We start from the raw sequence: 17821 nt of genomic DNA, 5'->3' as shown, positions 1-17821 counted from the left end.
AATCCTCCTGCCTTATCCTCCTCAGTGCTGAGATTACAGGCATGTGCCACCACACCTGGCAAAAATTATATATTTTTATAATTAAATTATGTATTATATAATATATAAACTTACATAAAATTAAGCTTTTCTTTATAATAGTATTGTATGAAATAGTATTTATTATAAGAATAATAGTAGGACTAGTTCTATATGAGGTACAATTGAATGTAACAGAGGTATCTTTAATGCCAGCATACCAGAAAGATCCTGTCGGCTGATGCTTTGATCTTTATGAATCCATGTATCAAGGATGATTAACGCAAGTCCTTCATAGCAATAGCCCAAACAATTTCCAGTTTTTTAATGGTATCATGACAGTAGGAAGAGATAGGGAGTTAGTGCTACGCAGATAGTTATTTTGTAGTTGTTGTCCTTTAATGAGATGATCGCATAAGGTTGCCTTTTTTAAGTCTCTGTATCCCCTTTAGATTGAATGTCTTTTGGGAAATCAAAGAAATATAATTTTCAATTGAACCACATCTTCTAAATTGAACCAAAACAAATTTAAATGCCACATTGACATATCACTAGGTACTTTAAAATTTGTTCTAAAATTAAGTGACATCTGTGGAATTAGAAGAATTTTGGCACCTCCTGGTAATACTTTATGTTTTTGCCTAGATTTAAACTTTTAAACTTTGTGTTAAACTTGAGTCCACACATTTTAAAAGGAATAAAAAAAATGCTAACCACTTGGATACACGAAAAGCTAATGGAGCTATTATTTCATCTTCAGAGGTCTTAGGCATATTTGCCTAGAATGGCAAAGGCTCAGTTCTGTCCTCAGCACCACACACACAAAAAAAGTGTTAGGCATAAAAACAGCTGATTTGAGACACTTTATTATAATTAAATTCCAAATGGAAAAAACCATATAAATGAATTTTCAAGTAACAAATATTAGAATGAAGTCTTTTAAAATGCTATATTTCTCCCTAAGGACTATTACTAAATATGACCAGTGATAAGCAATAAACTGAAAAAGAGGGGGAAATACAGCTTCAGCAGCTGACGAAATCATTATCACCAAAATTCAATCTCCCTACTTCTTTCAGATGTAATGTAATCTTCACAAAGTGTAACCCATGTGTGTTCATCTCTATGATTATGTGATTCTCACAGTGACAATCTTACAATTTAGTAAAGTACTTCAGATTATGTGCTTATTACTTCTAAGAAGAAGGCCTGTGTTAATTTTCCAAGAGAATAATGTTGCTAAATTTGGTTTGAGACTGCATTTGGTATTTTAGGGCATCAGCACATAGTATAATTATGATTTTAAGCCTTAAGTACATTAAACTCTTTAGGTTTTCTTAACTGGTAGTCATGTTCTTTGTAGGAATATTTATTTTTTTAAAAAGAGAATAAGGCCAGGGATACAGCTCAGGCACAGTACCTGCCTGGCAGGCATGAGGTCATGAGTTCAATTCCCAGTACCAAAAAAAAAAAAAAAAAGAGGGGATTTTTTTTAAAAAGGAAGATATTTTTACTGAAAATGTATAAAATGTTTTGTTTAATAACTAAATGAAAACAATAGAAACTTTATATAAGTAAGGAATTATAAATCATTGTCTTTATCACTGACTACTAGATAAAATAATTGGCCTAGAATCTGCTTATACCAATAGACTTGTTTTTAGTTCTCAATTATTAAAACCATACATTTTCAGTAAAATATTTAGTTCAATTTCCCCAGAACCTTGGCAAAGTATTGTGGGTCTATTAAATAGTTCTGCAATTGGTATAATATCAGCTATCTTCTTATGCCAGGTAACAAAATCTGAATTTTTGAAAAGTTACTTTGTAAAACTTTGTTTCATGGTCTGCACATTTTGAGATGTATATTTAGTTTAGAAAATGTCATCTATGTGATGAAAAAGAAATTCTGAAAACCAGTTCTTGTTTGGGTTACTATTTCCTTAAATATTGATTTTTTTAAACATTCTCATTCGCCATTTTTCTCCATAATGTCATCATCTCTTCCTCCACCTGTGTTGATCATCTGCACTACTAATACCTACGTTATTGGGTCTTAATTGGTGTCACCCTAGAGTAAGAATTCTTCATTTACCTAGAGCAGTAACCCCAGAAATTACCATCTCAAAAGTTCAATCAGACCATATCACATTCAAAGCAAAACAAAACCTTTGGCGTTCAAGTTCCCCTGAATTGTTGCTATGTGAACACGTGGTGTCTAAATCTGTTTCACTTTGCTATAATAGAATGCCCGAAACTGGGAAGTATATAAAGAAAAGAGGTTTATCTGTCTGGCTCACTATTCAGGTGGCTAGAAAGTACAAACAGAATGTTCACAGTTCCTGCCAAGAGCCACCCTGTCTGCATCACAGCATGGCCAAGAAGCAGCGAGGGAACCAGCTGCAATTAGAAGGGGCATGTATGTATGCAAATGGGAAAATGAGGGAGTGGGAAGGGACCACACTTGCTCTTCTAAAACATCTTTCTCCCATGAGACACAGCCCACTCCCTGAGGCCACCGTTAATCCCTTCCAAGAGTGACCGTGTCCTACCTGTTCACCTCTCACTGGCGATACCTCTTCAAGTTTCTACCGCCTTTCAAGATGATACACTGTAGACCAGGTTTCTTGCTATCAGAGATTCCCTGATACCTTAGTTCTAGGAGATAATTTAGAACCACACTCATCAGCCCATGGCCCCTGCTAAAAGGAGAATTTCAAGACAAACCACATCCATGCTGAACTTAAGAAAGCTGAGTTGGTTTTAAAAGATTTAGATTCGGGGCTGGGGATTTAGCTCAGTGGCACAGCACCTGCCTGGCAAGCGTGAGGTCGTGAGTTCAATTCCCAGTACCGGAAAAAAAAAAAAAAATTAGATTCCCTTGGTATAGGGCTCCATTTGCCACACTCATGGGGCTCCCTATAAAGCAGTGCTCCTCGCTTTTCCTGTCTTCTCTGCCTTTACCACATACTGCTGTCTTCAAAGCCGGTTTGTTTGAGGCACTTATCCTTGCTTCTGTGCATTTTCCAGTTCCTACAGACATGTGTCTCATCATTTCTTCCTTAGTGATGTGCTTCTCCCTCCAGCATCACATCCTATGTGCAGTCTTTCCTGCCTCTTCCCAAGTAATTTTTCTGCCAGCTAAAGCAGTGCTGTCACAGTCTTCATCGACATTCTGTAACGGCTGACCTTTACCATCTGCGCTACTCACAGTTTCACGATCATAGATCAGGCTGATCTCAGCCACGCCTTCCATCCACCCAACGCTCTCAGTCAACATAATACAGCAGATGTTGCCCGGCACACTTACAGTTTCCTTAGCCAGGTTTTTTCTCTTCTGTGCAACTTGTTGTTTTGTTTGAATCTCTCTTCCCAAATCCTGTGGGATTCTTCCCCAAGCTTGAGTAATCTTGGCTTCCATATTCAGTAGCTTCCAGATTGATAGTACCTACAGTATATCGGTCCATTATATTAAAACTCTTTGGTTTTTTCTGAGGTTAATTCAAGATACTGTCTTATAAATTTTGCATTTTAATGAACCTTTTAAAGCTTTCCACGACACAGACAACCTGCTGTGATACATGTCCACCACTACCATTCTAGATTAACATTAAAAAAAAAACCATTTCTTTCTGAAGCATTCTTTCTGGATTATTTTGATGACCCTTGCTCATCAAGAAAAGATGAAGTGGGGCTGGGGATTTAGCTCAGCGGCAAAGCGCCTGCCTGGCAAGCGCAAGGTCGTGAGTTCGGTTCCCGGTACCGGAGAAAAACCAAAAAAAAAAGAAAAGATGAAGTGTTACTAAGCATGCTGGTAGTCCCTAAGTCATGAATGGATTATTTACTGGAAATTTTACTGTATGGCAATTTATTTTAAGATTTATGCTAATATTGTGTGGTCCAAAATGAAATAGGTCCAAGAGTCAGCTTCTGTATTTCTGAGCTGTGTTTTATAATTTATAAAATTATATGTCTGTTACATTATTATAATTTGTATGTCTGTTAATATGATTTGTATGTCTGTTACATTATTATTATTATTATTCAGGCTTCCTGGTAGACCACTGGCAGATGGTTAATACATACCTACCTTGAGCTAGAAACCTAATCTGTCCTAATTTGTGCTGTACATTACACCTTTCTTTGGCTCACTTTTAAATTGTGCATGAGGTTTGGTAATATAATGACTCAGTATTCTGTAATTATTTTTCTAACAGTATATGTATCTGTACTTTATAAGATGTAGAATAACACAGAGAGACTATGACCTTGGTCACTATGTAACCTTATACAAATTAAACTAACCTAAACTTCAGTTTCCTTATGTGTAAAATGAGTGTGATGAAATGTACCTTCATGGATTACAAAGAAGGACGGGCAGACGTATTTGGAGAATCTAGTGTAGGTCCCTAACAAATAATAGATGCTTCAGAAAGCAATGGTCATTTTTTAATGTTAATCTAGAATGGTGGTGGTGGACCTGTGGCACATGTATCACAGAGGGTGTTTGTGCCGTGGAAAGCTCTCAGAGGTTCGTCATCAGTGATCTAGAAGACGTGCTTAACCTCTTAAGGGGGAAGAAAATGGCTCTTGTTCTGACACTGGATTACATTGCTGTCTGTCTGTCTCTAGGTTGAATATGTTTCAGGAAAGGTTTTTTTCACTACCCGTTCTGATTTGAATATGCTGAAAAAATTAAAATCTGCTGAAAGACTGTTCTTGCTGATTAAAAAGCAGTTTCCACTTGCTGCTGCTTCTCTAAGTAAAGGTACGGTCTATCCCTGTTGCTTTATACCCACATGATATATTGTATTCTGAGTTTTTGGGATAACTATATGGCGTTTCACATTTTGATGATGTGTTCACACAGGTGGCATCATTAGTTATATCCCTTTCTGTTTTTGCTGACTCCTACCATGTAATTGTATTAGAACCTGTCTCTTCTTTGTGATCTGCTGCCTGCCTTCTGAGATCTTAGAGGCCTAGGCCATCGTTGTGAATTACGATCTGGCAATGTCTCTAGAGATAAAGGTTTTCAGTTTCATTTATTTGTATTTAGAAGTATGTAATAACCCAAAGTACATTATTTTAACAATAAATTGATTAAAAAAAAAACCTATCACCTCGTAAAGTTTAACTGAGTGATATAATTATAAAACACTGCATGGTAAAATTTCCTAATTCTAGACCTTCACTGTTTTCAATAAACTGATGTTTATTTATTAGTAAAAAGGGACCTAAGATATTTCTCATCCACACCCTAACTTTATAGTCTGTGAAAATAATTTAAGGATCTTGATTAAAGTGCAAAAAAAATGGGTCAGGCACTGCAGGATTGACCACTGCCTTCAACCTCAGTTGGATTGCTGACGCCAGTGTGCCTTAGAGATCGTGTAATTATATCGTCTATGATAAACTATTTCAAGAAAGGTACAAATGACAAGCGATCAAGACCAGCAAGAAAAATTAAAGTAATCCCCAGGTATTATACTGTGGGGTCAATATAATTTCATCCCAGTATTTCATACACCTCATCTTTAGGGAACTACAGTAATTACTTTTGGATCATTTTGATGACCCTTAAACAGCAAGAAAAGATTAAATGTTACTGAGCATGCTGGTAGTGCCTAAGTCATGAATGGATTATTTATTGGAAGTTTTACTCTATGGCAACTTATTTTAAGATTTGTGCTAATATTGTGTGGTCTAAAATGAAATAGGCCCAAGAGACAGCTGCTATATTTCTGAGCTGTGTTTTATAATTTATTCTTTTTTTACCTTAATTTTTATAGACAAGATCATCATTATTTTAAAAATCAATAAACACTTTAGGTCTGTGCATATATTGATGAGAGATATACATTACCATAAGAAAAATGGTTTGTTAAAGAATTAGCTGATAAAAAAAAAAAAAAAGAATTAGCTGGTAATTCCATAGGAATTTTAAGACAGTTTTAATACTGCATATAATATAAAGGAATGAACTTTATTCTGTTCAGTATTCTTATGATAAATCACAGAAATTCCCAAATAAAAGTGAAGTTTTATTTATGTAGAAGTTCAACAGAATTTATGTTTCAAACGTGATAATGACATTTGTAGGCAAAAATATAATATATCATTTAAAGCTTCAAGATAGGATAATGGAGATTTTTATTTATTTAGGAAAAATACTTAATGAAGTACAACGACTTGTAAACGATGATCCTGGAAGTTGGTTAGATGCCATTTCAGTTTGGAAAAACCTTCTTGAACTTGTCATAAATGGGGAAGAACTTTCTCAGAGGGTCGCTAGCTCACTTAAAAGAAAAGTAGGAGAAAACGAAAGCATCATTGCTAAGAAATTAAAAACAGAAGAAATGCAAAAGATTGAAGGTGATCACAGGGAATGCCAGCTGGAAGAACAAACAGAGGAAGACACCCTGGAGCAAAGAGATTCCACCGCTAGCAGAGACAAATTTGAAAAAGAAGACGGTCAGAGGGAGGCAGAGAGAACAGCTGATACTCATAGCCAGAAGGACTTGACCTTCAGGGTATCTTGCCGCTGCAGTGGAACCATAGGGAATGTCTTTACTGCACAGGTATGCCTGCCTCCCAAAGGGAGCTCCTGTTTTCTAAAAGAATTACTCATTCTTTAGATCTAAAATGAGATGTAAACCTCACAGAACCGACAAGCAGGCCAGATGGATAATTAGGCCTAATTTCATAAGATTAAATTTCTTTTAAAAATACATTTTCCTTGACTCAGCCTCAGTTATTGAGAGGAGAGTATACCATTCCATGTAATAACCTCCTTTTACTTTCTGTCTAAAAGTTTCCTTAAAGGGCTGGGCATGGTGGTGCATGCCTGTAATCCTAGCACTAGGAGGCTGAGCAGCAGGAGGATCTCTGCAAGTTCAAGGCCAGCCTGAGCTACATAGTGAGACCCAGACAAACCCTCCCCACCCAAAAAAAAGTTTCCTTAAATTCATAGATGTCCTTTGCATTTGGAAATCCTGATATCATGGACCTACGCTTTTGGGGAATTCCCTCAGTGCTGTTCTGTAATTATTAAGAATTTATGCTGCACCAGGTACTGTGCAGAAGATTGAAACTGGAGCTAAGTCGAGAAATACACATAAGGCCCCAACAATGGGGAAGAGCAGACGTCATAGTTATTATCAGAAAACATCTTTGGTTGGCCATTAGAGCATTCAGTGCTACCCAGGGCAGGTCTGGGTCCTGCAGCCAACCCCTAAGGTTAGAGAGGGATACCCTGAAGGTTGAGTCTAAATATACTGATCTGGAGATTTTTAAACACAGAGAATAGTAATAGCTAAAATGGTTCATATTTCCACTTGTAAGAAGGACCACATTCATCAGATCATAGTCTGACCTAATATCTAATTTCATGTGCCTAGAGTTACAGTAGGGATTACACATGAGTAAACATTAATACCAAAGGGTGAAACTTGAGAATGAAGGAGGTAAAATACAACCTTACTGCCTTGAATGTAAAATGGCATAGCATGATATTTTAATACTGGAATGCTAAATTACCATCAGATAATTTAACTCAGTTTTTTGACAAAGCTGTTAGTTTTTGCTTAAGTTTAAACTTTTTGTTTTTAATATGTTCTCTTCTATAACATGCTACTTTCTAGGAAGTAGGAAGAGTAATTGGAATTGCTCTGATGAAGCAATTTGGATGGAAAGCAGATTTGAGGAATCCAAATTTAGAGGTAAGAAATATTTGTTTTAATTTGTATAGGTGTAACCTAATTCTTTAAAGACAGTGTCATCTATTTTTATTGTACTTGTCAACTTTAGAGTTTTAAAAGACGTGTCACATGGATTAGGCTACTTTTCCTTTAAAAGTAGAACTGCAGATAATCTTGCTAGTGGTTTTCAGTGGGAAAATATCTTATCTAAGCATATACGCACACTCGCACGCACGCACACACTCAACTTGGAATGGAGTCATTTGGTCAAAGTTGAAGGAAACAAACATTAATTGTGAGGTAGGTTTCCTGGATGCTGTCCACAATCTCTGTTCCACTTAACAAGTTTCTTTAATAAGAATTTCCAGCTATTGTTTAAAGAAAATAAATAGCAAAAAGGTCCTGGCACAAAATTCAATTGGTACTGTTAATAGTGGCTTTCTTAAGGTTATGGGATTGTGTTTATTTTTTCATGGTAGTAAGCAATACGTGGGGAAGCAAAAAATATTTTTCACTTTATTTTGAATTCCTTCTTACAAAGTGGATAGCTCGTCATTTTTATGATTCTACTAGTTCATAATTTGTGCATTGTTGTATAGACTTGCATGGATCACACGGATCTATTGATGAACCCAATGAATCAGAATACTTTTTTTTTTTTTTTCCTTTTAACAAAGTAATACCTGGTATATATGCAACTTCTCCTGCAAAATATTATGGCCCCTAAATATTGTTGATGCTAGAGTTTCTCTCCTCGCCACCTTTCCAGGTCTCTTATCTTCTCCCTGGTCTCTCCATCCACCCTCCATCTCATGGTTAGAGTGACAATTTTCTCGTAGATCAGCTCATTCAAAAACTAGCAAATTTAGTTCCTGCCAGCCATTTAATGCAATTTATAGTAGCTATGCTTGGTAGAAATAATCATAAAACAAAGCTGATAACAATAAAATTACATCTAATAAAATTTGTCACTAAAAATGGATAGAATCAGATCTTAACAAATTTTGTTCTGCAAAACTGTTGCAATGTTTTTTGGGGGGTGTTGGGTTTTTTCTGCTACTAGGAATCTAGCTTAGGACCTTGCACTTGCCGGGCAGGCGCTGTGCCACTGAGCTGCATCTCCGGCATTTTCTGCAAGACTGATGGGAAAAAATTTATAGTGGAAGAAGCTGTGATAGCATTGAATATGTAAAAGCAAGGAAGGTCAGTGTATCATATCTAGTATAAATTATAAATAGAAAACAATCTTAATAAATACTTTCCTAAAATGTGTAGTATATAAAATTAGAAACTTTAGCTATGATGTTTAATCAGGGAATTACGTGTCTAAATGGAGTCACTTCAGATACTTAATAAATATTTAATAAATAAAGTTTAATAAATCTTAAGCCATATTTTCCTAAAATGTGTAGTGTATAAAATTAGAAACTTCAGCTGTGATATTTAATCAAGGAATTACATGTCTAAATGGAGTTACTTCAGATACTTTTTTTAATGAAAATATCAATTTCAAAATATTCTGATTAAACTGCTTGTATTCAAAATAACCTTGGGAGTCTGGCGGTATCTGAGTAGTTGAGTGCATGTCTAGCATGTGTGAGGCCCTAGATCTGGTCCCCAGTACCACAAATAAAATAAAACAAAATCCTTGAGATAAAGTATTGGGGATCAAATGTTAATGACAGTTAGAGTATTCTTCAAAATGACAGTTAGAATATTCCCTAAGCCATATCATACTACACATGTAAGAAAGATTCTACCTTTTAAAATTCTTGGGGCTTACTAATAATAACTTGAGCCATATGAATTCTCTGTATTCCTAAGAGCAGAAAGGAAATTGAGGCAGAAACTTAACCCAAAGATAGTTGAGAAAGAAAAGGATACGCTTCCTACCATGTATTTGACCTTAAAAAAGGTTCTTGTTACCATGAAGGTGTTTTTAGCCTATCTTAGTCCTGTGTGACCTTCAGGATTACTTGGGGTTTAAATTGGGATGGATTTGGGACGTCTTCTCTAACCAAAAGTGCCGAGAAGTCTGATCCAGGTATGCTAATTTAAAGAATCTCAGAGAAAAAAGATTTTGAGTTCTTTGCAGCATGGTTCTCCATATAACTTATATAAGAGATTCACCTCAGAATTTGTCCATGAAATATACTTGAAGTTTAATTTGCCTCTGTTTAAGGAAACAGATATGGAACACTTTTCCAGATATGACAAATTGGGCTGTTGTTAATTTCTTATTAAAATATAGATCATGTAAGCTCAAAGTAGAAGTTTAATTTGTTGGTAATTTGGCAATGCAATTTCTTGTTCCTTTCTAACTTTCTTTGTTCTTTCAGATCTTTGTACATCTAAATAACATTTACACTGTAGCAGGGATTCCTATGTTCAGGTAACTATTGTATTTTAAGCTTCAAGTTTGTCGCTTAAGAGTTTATAGAGCTGTAAAAGGCTTGCTTATACTCCTCTACTGATAACAAGATTAACCGTGAAAAGTATATCTAAGTATTTCTATATTATGAAATGATTTTCAAAGACCCATGTTTACGCTAAAGTTTTTAGTCTGTGTAAAGTGTAACATAGTTCTTTAAATTCATCATTCTCTAGATTTTAATGCCATTTTTCTTCTGTTGTAAGAGGTTGTCACTAGTTTTTAACGTCTTTATATGCCTCCCTAGTCATGCAGAGCACTACTAATAATATGTGAAATGATTTATTTCTTTTTTAAAAATCTCTTGAGTGTATACAATGCAGCAGGTACTTTTAGTAGGCACATTAGAAGGAGCTAGTTGAATGAAAATAGTGACTTTCAGTCTCTGGGAGTTATAAATATTAATAACATCTTAAAAATATTTCATGTTCAGAATTCTGCTTACATGAGAAAGCAACTCACATACCCGTGTTCTAGGTGGATTTAGGCAAAGGGATGTTTCAAAGATCAGGAAAGTCCTGTGCTACTGTATTTGCCTTCAGTTCCTGTTTATACATCTGTAGTCTTAAATTGTGATTTTTAAAACATGCTTGCAATTATTATAATGCTCTTACTTAGTGGTGAGCTCTAGAAGTTGACTCTCAGTGCTGAGAACCTCGTAGGAGTCTGAGGACACTGACTGATGGGTTGCTGCTGTCTGCTGGTCGTATGGTGGGCTCCCTGAGCGTTTCCACCAGCAAGGACTATGACTCCTGAGGTTACCTTCTGCCCCGGTGCCCTGCCGGCTTCCCTTGGCCCCCTCCTGCCCCAGTGCCTTACAGGTTCTTCCAGGCCAAACCTAGCCTGCTCTCCTGTAAGGTTTCTGGGCTGTCCTAATCCACTGCCTCTTGGAACCCCAGCCCTTAACCCCTGTAAATGATTCACAAAACTGATTGATATAATTTAAGTATTTTGGCCTTATAAAATAGCAAACAGAAAGGACAGGTCGGAATGAAAAATGATCACGTTGAAATCAGTATAATTATTGACGGTTGCCAAAGCAAAGGTAGGGAAAGACTAGCAAAATAAGCAACATGTAAAATATATTTTTAAAAGAATTCATAAAGTAGTTAAACAGTGGGACGATGCTGGGGGTGGAACCTAGGCCTTTGCACATGCTAAGCAGGACCTGTGCTACTGAGCCACTTCCCCAGCCCCAATGAACGTTTTTTTAATACTTTTACTCCAAAAAGATAGATAGCTAAAAAATTAATTTGTTAAGTAAGTAAGTTAGCTGAGCTGGACTCAACTTGGAATCCTCCTGCCTCAGCCTTCCAGAGTGCTGGGAATATAGTTGTGTAGCACACAGCAAAAGGAATTTTTCAATAAAAAACAGATTTGAGGTTTAACATCCATTCAGCTATACTAGATTTAGATTTAGGTCATAAAGTGATACATTCCTTTTGATAACTCTGGATAGCAAGAGAAGGTGTATTTTGTGTGGGAAGAATTAACTAAAAAAGATTTGCCTCCTTTGTGGTTATGTTTTTTTCTTGGTCTTTTTGAGACAGGGTCTTGCTGGGTATTTCAGGCTTGCCTGGAACTGACTATGTAGCTCAGCCAGCCTTGAACTTGCAGTGATCCTCCTGGCAGGAGAGTTTAAATTTCATTTGTCCAAAAAGCTTACTTTTCTCTGAAATACCACACTGGCCGATTAGACTAAGTGCCCATTAGAGAAATTATTTTGTAATAAGGTTAAAATGTCTCTAATTTAGAGAATATGTCCAATGAATTTGTTGAAATGATTCTCAGATATGAATAGATGGATCATTTTTATTTATGTCCTGTTACCATCTACTAGTATTTGGCATGTGATCAGTGTCTTTTATTGCAGGGTTCCTTTAGCCAGCAGAACTTACATTAGGACAGCTGGACTCCGGTCTACCGTAGCGTGGGCGATGGCATCTCTTGCGGAAATTAAGGTAAGGAAAATATTTTTATTCTTGTTAATAGCAAGGCCCTTTTATAGTTAATTTATTCAATCTCTTGCTCATGAACATCTTTATTGCCTGCTTCCTTTTGTTTTCTGTTACAGTGATTAAAAATTTCTAAAGCGATATCTTTGTGTATTGCTAAATTTTTAAGAGTATGTGGCCACAAAAAGGCTATTAAAAGTTAGCTACATTTGATGGCTATCATTAAGAGATCAAATAATAACAAATGCTGTCAGGGATGTGGGGAAAAAGAACCTCCCTCCACTGTTGGAGTGTGGACTGGTATAATCACTGGGGAAATCAGTGTGGTCCTCAAAACACTAGGACTAGAGGCTCCATTCAACCCAGCTGTTCCCCTTCTGGGTATTTTCCCAGATGAATAAAGAACACTGTACCACAGCAATATATGTGCACCCATATTTATAGCAGCACAATTTATAATAGCTAAATCTTGGAAACAACCCAAATGCCCATCAACAGAGGAATGGATAAAAAGATTTGGTATTTTTATACAATGGAGTACTGTTCAGCCACAGAGAAGGATAAACTCAATGCTTATAGTAAATGGATGCAACTTGAGACCATACTCCTAAGTAAAATCAGTCAGAGTTACATGTGTTAATATCATATTGTCTCCCTATTGTAAGAAACAGAAAGAATAAATAAGATCCAAGATGTACAATAGATTTTGTGAAAGAGGAAGAAACTGCTCAAAAGGACAGAGAAACTGAGATGGGGAAAAGGAAAAAAGAAGGATGGGAAAAGAAAAAAATACATATATACACACATACACACAAGATAGCTAAGATAATCATACTACCGATTTCTATTAGTTCATCAAAAAGAATGATTTGTGCTTATCTTGTCTGATCAATTTTTCATGCCTGTGTCCTGTAATCTGAGCAACTACTTTGAAGATAACAACACACATTTCATTAACCATTGTTAATCTCCTGTTATCTTCTTTTGAAATTCTGTATCATTGTTTTTTTGTCTTTAAAATAAAAAAGTTAGCTACATTTTATTATCCCTAATTTATTTTGCATCATATAAAAAGTGGCCTGTTAAACCTTTATATGTCAAAATTTGTGTTTCCCTATAACCAAGATCTTAATCAATTTTCCTAAATGTTCAATGAATATATGAAAAGCTTATTTTCTAATTTACAATATTCTATTATATTTACCTTATTTACTCCATTCTAAAGGATCCTTTAAAATCAGTTATTATATTTTTAATTAAGATTTTTTATTAGTTACTGCATTATTCAACTTCTGCCCAGTTTGATACATATGCACATTACTGCTTCATTGCAAATTATATCTTTATTGTTACATAAAGTTGTCTTTATCGTGATTATTGACTTTGAACTCAAATTTCACCATGTGTTATTTTTACTCTTTTCTTTTTGTTTGCATCTCTCTAAAATTTATTTGCTACTATTTTCAAATATAAGTATTTTCATACAAATACACACGTACTAAGATCCTTCCCGATCTTACAGTCTCTGTTTTTCAGTAAGAGGACTCAGAAGTGGTAGGACAGCTCCACTTATTGGATCTGTATTGCTCTGCTCATAATGTCAAAAGTAATTCTGTGTACTTTTTAAATGTTTAAACATTTGCTCCCACGACCAAGTTACGTGGTTTCTAATCTTCTCATTGTTCTCCCTCGTGGTGGGGACCTTACTTCACTGTTCTAGCCCATAAATTTCTTTTCCCAGTTTCCTTAAACATATCCAACTCTAGTTACTGTAAAACGGGACCTCAACTATTTCCTCTACAAAGACACACTTGTTTTTTTGTCTGTTTTACCACCAAAACACTCACTTTCTTCAACTTCCCCTTCTTCAGGTGAGGTGAGACTTTCAGCCAAGTCTTTTGTGTTTACTCCCTACAAGGAGACCTTATCATTTGCTCCTTATCATCTGTGTCCTTCACTTCGTCTTCTTTTCCCCACTTGAGGCCTCCACTTGAATTTATTTCTTGCATGGTTAAAGTCTTTTCTGGGGTGTTTTCTCACATGGAGTGTTTGAATAAGATACCATCTGAATTCTCTTCTATCTGGACTTCTCCCTTTCTTCCTGGGTGTGTCTATTTGACTGGATAGAATATTCCTGAAATGCAGCCCTTCTACCTGTAGATACTGATCCATTGTCCTTTAACCAATGATATTGTAGATGATCAAGCCACGTCAGTGTGATTTTTCTATTCCTTTGTGTATACTTTGTTCTTTTCGCTTGGAAGGTGGAAAGAGTTTGCTCCTTAATCTTAACATTCAAGAATACTACCAGAATCTCCTTACATATGTATCTTTTCTATTCAGCCCACAGCTTCCTGAGTCTGACTGCCTCAGTTCTCATTGCAGCTCCATTATTTACTGTCTGGGAAGGTTTGGGCAGGATATGTAACGAGTCTGTGCCTCAATTTCTCTTTTATTTTTATTTTTTTATTTTTGGTATCAGGAATCGAACTCAGGACCTTGCACTTGCCAGGCAGGTGCTTATGCCACTGAGCTGTATCCCCGGCCCTCAGTTTCTCATTTCAAAATAAAAATAGTATTTCATAGTTTGATATCATGAGTAAGTGAGTTAGCACTATAAAGCAATTAGAACAGCACCAGGCATATAGAAAATATGCATTAGTTGCTGCTATGGAAATAACAATTACAGCTGTAATAATTATATGCAGCACATAATTATTCATTGTTATTTATTATAATTATTATTAATCATTATTATTTCTCCAGCTGGGCACTCTTTTCTATTATTTATTTAGTCATTATTGCTTTAATTGTTTAGCCAATTTAACTTTAAATGCCTCTTACTTCTTTTTACTTCTGCAGTTCCTTTTAAGCACATTAAGCTTCCTCCAAGCCTCTTATTCTTTCTCACATGGTTTCATCCCTGTACTTTGGCCCCGCTTCTTGAGTTATTCTCAAACACTATCATCCCGCTTACAACAGGAGTCCCTGAGATATGCTCTACTTCAATTCATTTATTGGTTTTTGCAGTTTAAAAACCATGCTTTCCAGCTTCAGAAAAGTGCACAGTAACATTTGGGGATCTAAAAGCTCTTCCTTCCTTCGAGTCTTTATCTGCCCCTCCCGATAGTCACTAGCTGCTTCTGTAGGAAGAGACCCCTTCCCCCTTAGATGTGCCATTATTTTTCTTTGTTGGCTCCCTAGGTCCCAAGCGTAGCTGTTAAAGTATTTTCAAATGCCTGGAATCCTGTAAAGAGGAGAAGGGAAGAGGACCTCTGGCCCCGCAGGCTCTGCAGTGTCAGGAGAATCCGGCAGCCCTGCTGAGATGGCGGGAAATGTGTCTATTCGCTGTCCGCCTCCAGGCCCACAGGTCTCTGAAGACCAAGAGCTTCCCTGGTCCTGTTGGCTCTGCCTGCTGGGCTCCAGCGCTGTTCTCCAGTCACCCATCCAACCCATGGCAGGGAGGCCCCACCCCAGATCCTTCTTCTGAGACCCAGCAGACCCAAAGGCTTCTCTTAGCACCGCTGCCTGTAGGTCTGAGTATCACTCGACTCAGCAGAAGTAAATAGCTCGGAGCTGGACATCAAGGGAAGAGTTATATTCAGATGACTGTGTGCCCAGAACTCATGCCTTTCCATATTTCATTTAAATCTTTACTCCAAATTGCTTTCAGTACACGGGAAGAGGTGTGATTACAGTTTATTCTTTGCCAAACTGCCAGGGGCTTCAGTAGTCTGTCTTTGAATATAAATTTATAAACCACCTGCATATTTGAAATGTGACCTTTGTCTTGATATAAGTGTACAAGTTTCAGTAAAATAAAAAGTGCATAATTAAAAGTATTTAGAGGTAATACTTGAGGAAAGTTTTCCTTACTGCCAGTTTGCCCTCCGTATTCCAAGAGTCAGAAATGTCTCTCCAAATGTGGCCAGCGACAAAGGAGGTCCAGGAAAGCGTGTGAGACATAGCAGGGAAGGACTTGATCCCCCTGATGGAAGATCCTGATTCCAGCTGTGAGAGCCCAGTGTCTTCTGGAGTTTAATACCCAGAGCGGTGTTCAGACAGCTCAACACTGGGGAGGCCCGTGCTACTAACAATTAAATTTTAAAATGGAGCTAGCAGATGTTTTTGATGTTTTCTGTAAGACTTTCTCCTCTCCACGTACCGTATGCAAGGAAACTCAAGCTCTGTGCATCGTAGTTGCTGTTATGCGCATGCAGCAGTTCCTCTCCCCTACTGGGAGGTGTTGTGGGTCTGCACATGTCACGACTGGAAGAGATCCTAAGGTCGAAGAAAGATATTTAAGGTCAGATCACTTCACTGAACTTAAGAGGAGGAAGAATGCAATAGTTGGCACATTTTAAGATCTTTATTAAGTGAGTTTTCAGACTGTCACAAATTTTAAACAAAATTGCCATTTAATTCTGCATTTTGTTGCTCATTTCCCAGTCATGGAGGATCTACATTCTAGGATCCCTAGCATGTGGTGCCGGGAGAAGTTTCTGTGTCCTGAAGAACATGTTTCTTCTTTTCATTAGGTGCCCTCTGACTGTGACTAATACCTGGCTGTCCGCTGAGGCCCTGCTTCCTCAGTAGACATCTCAAGGGATGGATGATTTTTCTCCCACACCCAAGTACCACTGGGCCTGAAGATGGGATAGGTCCTGCTTGCTCTTCCCTGACCATCAGAATGATCAGTTCATCTCTTCTGCCGAGAACCTCAGTGCCCTTGAATACATGTCCTTGGATTATGCCAGTCATGTACAGTTAGAGCGTGGGCCCTAATTCCTGTCACAATTTGTGTGTGTGTGGAGATGGGATCAAACCCAGGGCCTCCTGCATGCAAGGCAAGTGCTCTACTACTGAGCTACATTCCCAACCCCATAATTCATTATGGTCTTCATAGCCACTCAATAACCTGCCTTTTGCTTTTTCGGCTTCCCTACCCCTCATGATTTGATCCAGGCACATCCTAGATCTTGCCATACCCAGAAGGGTGTCCCTTCCATATTTCTGTTTCCAGACTCCTGTTCTTAGCCAGACATAATGATGTACCACCTCTAGTCTCAGGAGGCTAAGGCAGAGACCAGGAGTTTGAGGCCACTTGGACAACATAGTGAGATGCCATCTCAAAACAAACAATTCTAAACTGCTTTTGGTACAGCAAGTGAGTTCAATGAGACAGACACTCACAAGAAAACCGAAAAGGCAGGAATAAACAAAGTTTTATTGAACCGGCTGGCAGCCTCCAACCAGGAGCCAGAGAAGATGCCCACCCCAATCAGGGTCTCACCGTAACCACTACTTCATTTTGGGGAATCTTACAAGAGTGTCACACAATTATCACAAAGTTTACTTCTCCCAGAACCTGTTGGACAGCCGGATTCCAGATGACCATTGCAGTCGAACTTTTAGCCGACTTCCTAATTTGTCCTGTTTGTTCTGTTCCTATTTTATGACTCTGCTCTCCTTTAGCGAGGAGGGGGGGCATTGATAACTAGCCAAGGGGAGGGAGTGAAGAGTGGGGTCAACTGCAACTCACCTGGACTTAAGTGACTCCCTTAATATGGAGTTAAAAAAAGAAAATGGAGTCTCTCTTCCCCTATCACTTCCTCTTTGCCATTTCTTCTTCTTGTTCCCTCACACAGTTCTCCGGGCCCGTCTAGTCGCTTGGCCTACTGTTTATTCGCACCACCTGTTCTCAGCCCAGCCGCACA

At 37.4% G+C, this 17821-nt stretch overlaps 1 protein-coding gene across 4 annotated transcripts in view; it reads left to right on the top strand.

Annotated features, from left to right (window-relative positions):
- The window catches only part of Thumpd2 (THUMP domain containing 2), a 40490-nt gene that overhangs the window by 3726 nt on the left and 18943 nt on the right, over window positions 1-17821 (top strand). For all 4 annotated transcript variants that reach the window (XM_005390906.2, XM_005390907.2, XM_013517626.1 and 1 more), the window contains exons 2-6: window positions 4651-4786; window positions 6184-6599; window positions 7662-7739; window positions 10058-10110; window positions 12023-12110. In XM_005390906.2, the coding sequence (XP_005390963.1) occupies window positions 4651-4786; window positions 6184-6599; window positions 7662-7739; window positions 10058-10110; window positions 12023-12110 (771 nt within the window). The remainder of the gene's footprint in view (window positions 1-4650; window positions 4787-6183; window positions 6600-7661; window positions 7740-10057; window positions 10111-12022; window positions 12111-17821) is intronic.

This window comes from Chinchilla lanigera, unplaced genomic scaffold (genome assembly GCF_000276665.1).
Source record: "Chinchilla lanigera isolate Chin_1 unplaced genomic scaffold, ChiLan1.0 scaffold00040, whole genome shotgun sequence".
NCBI classification, from domain to species: Eukaryota; Metazoa; Chordata; class Mammalia; order Rodentia; family Chinchillidae; genus Chinchilla; species Chinchilla lanigera.
This window is presented reverse-complemented; position numbering and strand designations above follow the sequence as displayed.